Source organism: Corvus hawaiiensis, chromosome 3 (genome assembly GCF_020740725.1).
Source record: "Corvus hawaiiensis isolate bCorHaw1 chromosome 3, bCorHaw1.pri.cur, whole genome shotgun sequence".
In the NCBI taxonomy this organism is placed as follows: Eukaryota; Metazoa; Chordata; class Aves; order Passeriformes; family Corvidae; genus Corvus; species Corvus hawaiiensis.
The window spans coordinates 38,373,172-38,381,413 of record NC_063215.1 but is presented as its reverse complement, the minus strand read 5'-3'; the positions used below and the strand labels follow the sequence as shown (position 1 = coordinate 38,381,413).

The 8,242-nt window shown below is 41.9% G+C and overlaps 1 protein-coding gene across 2 annotated transcripts in view; it reads left to right on the top strand.

The window, feature by feature from the left end:
- The first annotated feature begins 51 nt into the window (after window positions 1-51).
- The window catches only part of MDN1 (midasin AAA ATPase 1), a 93,709-nt gene continuing 85,518 nt past the window's right edge, over window positions 52-8,242 (top strand). For both annotated transcript variants that reach the window (XM_048297244.1, XM_048297243.1), the window contains exons 1-3: window positions 52-229; window positions 5,681-5,907; window positions 7,336-7,560. In XM_048297244.1, coding sequence (XP_048153201.1) covers window positions 128-229; window positions 5,681-5,907; window positions 7,336-7,560 — 554 coding nt within the window. In that variant the 5' untranslated portion in view covers window positions 52-127. The remainder of the gene's footprint in view (window positions 230-5,680; window positions 5,908-7,335; window positions 7,561-8,242) is intronic.

Here is an 8,242-nt window from a genome sequence, read left to right as displayed (position 1 = left end):
CGCTTCCCGTGACGGCGGCGGAGCGGAAGTTGCTGGTGCCGCGTCCGCTGCGCGCTGCACGTGCTGCGCGCCCCGCGCCGCTCCCGCCGCTCTGCCCCGCCGCGGGACGAGCAGGAGCAGGACGAGGATGGCGGCGGATCTGCGGTTCCGCCTGGCGGAGCCGCTGCAGCTGGTGGCGCGCAGGAACGAGAAGAGCGGCGTGGAGCTGAGCAGATTCCTGGCGAAGCAGGTGAGAACCGGGCGGCGCGGGGCTCGGCGGTAGCCCCCCGCGCGTCCGTCCTCCCTCCGTGCGGGCGCGTCTCGCAGGGGCCACTGTGGAGCGGAGGGAGCGTGCCGCCGTCTCCTCCCGGCAGCTTTGTGTGTGCCCGACCCCCCCGGCCGTCCCTGGCTCTCGGGCGGCCAGCGGGAGCTAATCCCCGCTCTCTGCCTCCCCCTCTCTCTGTCTCTCCCTCTCTCTCTCCCCCTGATGCTGTTTCTTGCCTCCCCCGCTCCTTTCAGGGATGCGCGGGTGCAGCCCATGAGGAAGATCCTCATCTGTATCCTGGGACCCTTCCTTTTGCGCTTCGGCCCGCAGTTAAAATGTCCAATATCTTCGTGTCTCCTGAGGTGACTCTGGAAGCGTGTTAGTGAGAGTTGGCATTTTGTTACCAAGCACTGAGACAGTAACTAGTCCCTACCCTGATGCTATTTTTCGTGTCTTCTTTAATTACCTTGAAGCAGCATGTGGGATAAAAACAAGCATTGATTTTCTAGGCTTTGCTTTGAGGTTTTTTTTTTAATCACAGTCTCACAGGTTGTAGTGATGCTGGAAACATGATCCTGTAGTCACTTTCATGCTTAGGCTGCCTTAGCTCTGAAAAGCACACCTGCTTTCTAGGAGAGTTAAGGCCGATCTCCTTTCTCCTCTGAAATGCTTGAAGACATGTAGTACCAGGATGTCAGCACATCAGATGTTGTTTTATTAATATTTTTCATGGTAGAGCTTTTGAAGCCCCTAAGATGTGTACACATTTTGGGGCTCAAAGTCTCTGTTTCTCTTTGAGTGTCTTGGAAATGTCCCAGTTGTTTGAAGATGAAAAGTCTAAAGTATCATATTTTTTCAGAATATTGGCTTTCAGTCTGAGTTGCTGTCTCAGTTATGGTTGGGGAAGACTTTCATACTGGTACTCAAGTTTCCTTGTTGGTAGACAGATGGCTCTTTCTTCTGTTGCCGCAAATCACAGGATCAAAGTAAAATTGATGTGAATATATATTCCTGAGTTGAAGCTAATTGGTGGGAAGCAGTGATGAAGAGTTGCTTTTCGAGAGAGAAACTGCTGAGAAATAGAGGCGGGGATGGTGTGGATGCATGTTGTAGCAGACAGATGGAGCAGTGAACCAGAAGTGAGTCACTGAGATCTGAGATTGGGAAAGAAACTGTTCCCTTTCCCTTTTGGTGACTGGTTGGAGATATGCTTCAGGTTTAAAAGTCTTGCTAGGTGGAAATTGTTAGAGTGATTGTATAGAGGGAGTCTGGAACAGCACAATACTTAACAATGACGCATCCTTTTGAAAACTGAATTGCTGTTTCCAGGCTTGAAAGCTACAGCTCTAGGATTATTTTAAGCTTGTCTTGCCAGTAAACAAACTCCGTCTCTAAACGTCATACCTGATTTCCTACAAGCTGCTTTGTATCTAACCTAGGAAGCATGCATTCTGGAAATCTAGAGCTCTCTTTGCTGTACAGCTTCGTTATGTCTTTCTGGCAACTTATTCTTCAGTGTTCCATAAAGGAATGAAACTTGCCCACAACTGCTAAGTAAGGAGCAGTCTTTTAAGGTTCATAGTGTGGCACAGTTCATGTGGTCATTGAAGGTTTTGTTCTCTGTGCTTGGGTATGTAATAGAATTAGAGCCCTTTCTGTAAAGTATTTTTATATACCATGAACTCTGCAAAGATACAGCAAATTTCGGTGCTCTTAATGAGGAAGGTGGGATGAAAAGCTCTCTGGACCTGTTTCCCACCTTCACATTTTTGAATAATTTAAGCAAACTGTAGAAACAATGGGTCTCCACAAAGTGGAATGTGCTTTTGGCTCTGAGTTACCAAAGGTGTGTCAGAAAGTCTTCCTGCATAGAATTCCAAATGTGAATTTTGTGCAAATGTATGTATTTTGGTTCCCTGTGATCATGTAATTTCAGTAGAGAAGTTAATTACTGTGAAGGTTAAAACACTATTAGGAATGGAACTTTAATGCAAAAATACCCTTTCTTGTTTCTGTCCTTTGCATCTACCACTGTGCTTATATGGAAAGATATATATCAAAAAATCTAACCCCTTTGGATATTTCTTCTCTTTAGTCTATGCAACCATCCTAAGTGGACAGGAGATCTTGAGCACACCATTCTTGATTTTCCTTTTTAATGTCTTGGTGGTTTAGCTTGGCATCCTTCATTTTGGCATTTCATTTTTCTATGTAGCAGTGAAAGTTGTCTTAATAATAATTCCAGGCTTTTCTTTAGAGTCCTTCAGGCTTAGCATTTGATGTTGAAAAGTGCCTTTATTCCTTTATATTAATAAGTGTAGGAAAAATGAGGTAACCTAGTGGTCTTAAATTCACACAGCTACCCATTGTCTGCCAGAAAAATGTCTTGATGCTCTGGCAACTAAGGCAGAGGTTTTTTCGTACTGAAATATGGCTTCAACATTTTATTTGAAAGATTAGTTAGACTTTGCATCATGTAGCATTAGAAATAAGGGAAGGTATGTTGCACTTTGGCTTCCATCTTGGGCTGTATTGTCATCTCCTTCTGCTAGTTTTTGAAGTGCTGTGATTTTTGGGACACTGTGTGTTAATGATACAAAGTCAACCAGAAACTTCTTGCTTTCATCCTCTCTTGTGCGGGAGAGATCTGTCCGACTCTGTCAGAGATGTGTTGAAGGAGGTTTAGGAAGTTCCAGCTTGTGCTCCCTGTGAGACTGCTTATCACCCCTGCTTTTTTTTTTTTTCCCCCTTGAACTGCATAGGTTATAGGAAGAGTGCAGGCTCGTGTTTTGGTTTATTTTGCTGAACTGAACAGCTGCCAAAAAGAGTGGTGCTGCTCTGTTTTCTTTTAGCCTCTTCCCAAGGCCAAGCCACACATTTGTGTTGCTTCTCTTATCTTGAGCCCAGTAAGCCTGCTGATTTGGAAAATACATTCAACTTTCCCACCCAGTGTAGGACTTCATAAGAAAGATTAGTTTGGATCATCTTGCTGAATTGATTGCTGCACAGTCATACAGTGGTAGAGCTGTTGTGTGGTGGAACAGAGACAACAACATGAGTTCCTGTGTTGGAGGGGAAGAAAGATTTCCCATGTGTGGCCCTTATGCCCTCCTACTCTTTAGAAGTATCCCACTGTTAAATCTGTGTCTGGTGTAACCTGTGAGTCATGAGCAGAAGTGTGGATTTCATGTGGGACCACATTGCTCATTGCTGTGATCCATTAGTTTATGAATTTAGGGTTTGGATTAAGCTGGGTATTATTAAAGATTTCTGTACCTTGTGTACACTGAGCAAATGTACTGTGCGGGTTGGGAAGGAGATGCTCATCCTGCTGCTAGAGCAGCACCTGGGATCATGTCTGACTCCAGGTCTCAATCCTAGCTGTATCTGCTTCGTGTGTCTCATTAATAATAGAGACAGTGTGTGTATGTGCTCTGTGTTTGGAGGCACAGTCTTTTGTGATGCTTTCTTAAGGCAGCTGCTTGGAACCACATGTGCAGATTTACTATCCCAGGCTTGAACACTTTCAGATCAGCTGTCTATTGCTATTGGTTGAGAAAGCTGGTGTTTCACAAAGCCATGTTTAGTTAAAAAAACCCCTCTGACGGTATTCTGCTTTTCCATAAAATTTTTAATTTAGACTCTGAAATCAGATAGACAGTCTCTTGGTAGAATGAGAATGTTGCCACTGTGATTTCTGAACAGCTTTATATGTCCTAAGGGTACTGCACAAAATGATTAAAAACCTGCTTCCTCTCACAAAATTGCTAATGGCATGAATTTGTTGTACCATAGACATGTAAATACAGAATTTACTGAATCAGTCACATTATTTATTGTTTTATTGTTAATTGGCTTTATTCAGATATTCAGAGCTCTGGTTAGTAAATTAAGCACCCTGTTGTGCCTTGTTTGGGCAGCCAAAGATGTAATTGATTTGAAAACTGGAGGTACTTTTTATTTTTTCCAGTGGAGTTTATTTCTGGTTCTTTTGAGCCATTCTGCCTTTGAACAACTTACCAGTCATTTTGCCACTCAAAATCTGCTTCCCTGTAATGAACAGGGCCTCACTCCATTTTAAAAATTATTTTTTGTGCTGCTGTGGTAGATGAGAGGAAGATAAACTTATGTCTTCTAAAAGCAAACAAAAGGCCTGTAAGAAACTGCTTGCAATTAATATGATGGGTTTGATCTTTGTAGTGTATATACGTCAGTTTCCCTGGCTTTTTATGCTGTATAGGGGTGAATGTCTATTCAAATTCAGGAGACCGAGGAACAGGTTTGCATGCGTTCTAGGAGGGTGTGGACGGTGGTAGAGCCTTAGGAGGTCATCCTTTCAGAGGACCACTGCACTCTTGTAACGATGAAACCATCCCATCTGTGAGACCAGGAACAGGTTTTACCCGAGTAACAAAAGCCTAGGAGAAGCAGAAATTGGCTGCATGTGGTGCTGAAGCAAAAAAGTACCTGAATTACAGAATACTTCTGGCTAAGGGTTCACTCAATAAGGGAGGGAAGCGTGGAGCATCCGAGTTAAGAGCAAAACCGCTATAGTGCAAATTCATAATCCTGATTTCCAAAATTACTTATGCTGCATTATATGTTAAGCATCATGGAAATGGAGAGATGCTTGGGTAGTAACATAACTTCAAAGACCAGAGAAATTTAAGGGTAAGACACAAGAAATGGGTTGTTACAAAGTTAAGAGGGTTGGGGGGAGTAGGTGGGGTAGATGTGAGGGTAAGGTGTGTTGGTTTGGTTTTTTTCTTTCTTCTAACAGATGCGAATATGTTTTCCTTGTATTTTAAAGCACTGAATGACCATTTTTGTGTAACAGCATAAAAAGAAAAAGATTTTCAACTTCAAAATTGCAGATACGAGCTGCTTCTTGTTAAGAGCATTGCTCGCTATAATCCCTGTCAGAGCTATGAAAATAAGGCTGTGATCATGACTGATCAAATGCTTCTTTTTTGTAAAGAGAGAGTGACCATGAAGCAACATAAATTTAAGAACTCAAATTCTTAAATGTTTTGTGGCTCTCATGAAACCAAGCTGTTAAGGTCAATGGAAATTCTAGGCAGAAAGATGTATTAGTTGTTATAACATTTTCCTAATCTTTTTCTTTAAAAAAAACATACTGTAAATTGTTTGCTTTATCTTTCAGTTGTAAAGTATGATTTAGGATTTTGGGACTACTTTGTAATTCCTATTTAGTGTGTCATTCTGCATCTTACTCTTTCTCTTTTTTTTTAAGGAATTTTTTTTTTAATACAGAGAACTGTGTCAATTGAGTACTTGCTTTGGGATTTTGGACTCCCTTCTGGTTTTGAACTATTTGTTCCTGTAAAATTCACTCTGACTTCTGCATGAATAGTTCTGAAGTTGAAAGTCAAAATCATTTTCCATTTAACCTGTTCTTACTTCCCATTCCTTTAGGTTTGGACTCAGCAGGATCGCCAGTGCATCCTCAATACTTTAGCACAGTTATTGCTGGATAAAGAATGTACTGTATTGATCGGCCGTCAAGTTCGGCCCATCCTGCTGGATTTGTTGGAAAGAAATGCAGAAGCTATTAAAGCTGGTGGCCAGATCAACCATGATCGGCATGAAAGGCTGTGTGTAGCAATGAGCAAGCTGGTTGCTGACCACCCTGATGTTTTGCCGTGAGTAATGAGATGTCAGTGTTTGAACGTAGGAAGTGTTACAACCCCCAGAGACAAGGGTAACTCAGGTTCTTGTTAATAGATCCCTAGGGGCAGATTAGAGAGAAGTACACAGACCGACTGATGTTTTTATATATATGCATGTGCTGTTTATTTTAGAACAATTTGGTTGCAATGGAAAAGAAATAAGTAGCTGTTTTGGTTATTATCTGTAGAAATACAGCAATATATAAGCATAAAAAATGTCGCAGTTTCAGTGGCCATTGGTCCAAGCAATGGTCGAAGTGTTGATCCATCGGGGGATGGAGGAAGCCCATGAAACATAAAATTTGTTGGGTTGATAAACACTCAGGTTCAGGTGAGAATGCCCAGGTACCCACCCCGGCAGGGCAGAGTTGTACACTGTGGATCATGCCCAGTTCTCTGGTGGAAGTTCCTAAAAGTGAGTCTGGGGGTACTTCGGGGCTCTTTGATTTATGACTCCTCCTAAGACATGACAGCTGCCTCTAATGTAGTTCAGCCAGTTATGCCCCATCAGAAGGGATGAAAACCTTCAGGCCCATGTGAATGTCCTGGTACTTTCCCCGAGGGGAGTTTTTGCACCTGAGCCAGTTGTGTAAGGGAGGACATTGTCATGATAAAAAGCATTATCCCACTTTGCAGGATTTGCTTTTTAGCAGCCTCTTCCCGACATAGCCCAAACCCTAGCTCGTAGCCCCAGGCAGTGGATGCTCACCCCCTCTGCCCCTGGGCTGTCACCCTGCACATCCTCAGCAAAGCACTGCTGCTTTTGCAAATGTACAATTGTTTGAGACGTTAACCATTAGCATTGCAGTTAACATTTCATCCAGGCAGTATGTGCTTGTTAATGTTCCCTGGTGAAGAGAGGTGATGTCAAGATTTGAATAGTCTCCCACAATAACAGATGTGTTTTGAATGGAAAGAATTATTTAGTAAATACAAGTCTCAAACACAGTTTATTTTAGTTGAATCGTGTTGTAAGATACAATGTGGCTTTCATCTGTGATGTACAGGAAAGCAAAACAGCTGCCCTGAAAATAGTTCACAACCAAAATCTCTGACTTTAATATTAGATCTCTAGGCCGCTAGAATATAAAGGTACATAAGCAGGAATCAGTCTTACTTTTTCAGTAAACAAGAACAATCAAAGAGTTTTCACCAAAGGCAGTACTGTTTCCCCTTGATAATTAAGTAATGATTTCTAATAAGGTTAAGTGTCTGTTGTCAGCTGATTGCTGAAGTGGTTGTCTTTCCCACGAGTGAATAAAGTTAATTATAGGCCTTAGTTCTTAGTAATGTCAGTTACTGTCCTAGGACCTGTGCCCTGACATTTTTATTAGTGTCTGGTTTTCCTTCTTCTGACTCACATGTCTGTGTTCCATCTCTTTCTCTCTCTCTCTTCTAAAGATTTGCTTTAAGATACTTTAAAACTACATCACCAGTTTTCCAGAGGCTTTTCCTGGAGAGCTCAGATGCAAACACAGTCCGATATGGGCGCAGACGAATGAAGTTACGAGACCTCATGGAGGCAGCCTACAGATTTTTACAAAAGGAGCAGTCAGTGTTCCGGGAGCTATGGGACTGGAGTGTGTGTGTTCCACTCCTAAGGAGTCATGACACTTTAGTCCGTTGGTAAGTAACATCTATTCAATGAAGAAGATATGGAGGTTTTATCTGTGTCTTGAGTTCTAATCAACAGTGTTCACATGCCATAGAAAGCATCTTCAAATAATACCAGAAATCCCTACCAATGGTATCTGTACTTGTACTTCTTAACTGACCTTTTGAAATCTATCGTGATCTATCACAAAGTGAATTTTAGGCTAGTAGTGTTTAAACTATGGTCTAGAGAATCTTTCCAAATAACTTCAGTTTGCCCAGGTTGGTTCTTTTTTCAATTGTTTGTATATAGATTTCTCAGGGGCTGTAAAACTTGGCTTATTTAAGCTGCACTTCATATTGGCCTTGTTACAGGCTTTGTGTGGGAATTTGGTCCAATGTTTGATGTTAGGCTTCTGCCTGCAGAGCTTCAACCTGATCACATGCTCTACCTTATTTATGTCAGTGGTAGTATTGATAGTGCCTTTTATTTTTAAAAAGATCTCTAATAGTGTTCACTTTTTAAAACATAAATTCAGAATTGTGTTAGTAACACATATTTTAAGTAAGGTGTATAATTTAGGAAGGGCAGAACCAAGAGTGTTTTCAAATCATTTATGAAGCTCTTCAAAATTACAGGCTTAGTCTCAGAAAAAGAGAGATGACTTGTAATTCATTGACTAGATTTGTTTTACCTGGTGTTCAGCCAATAGTC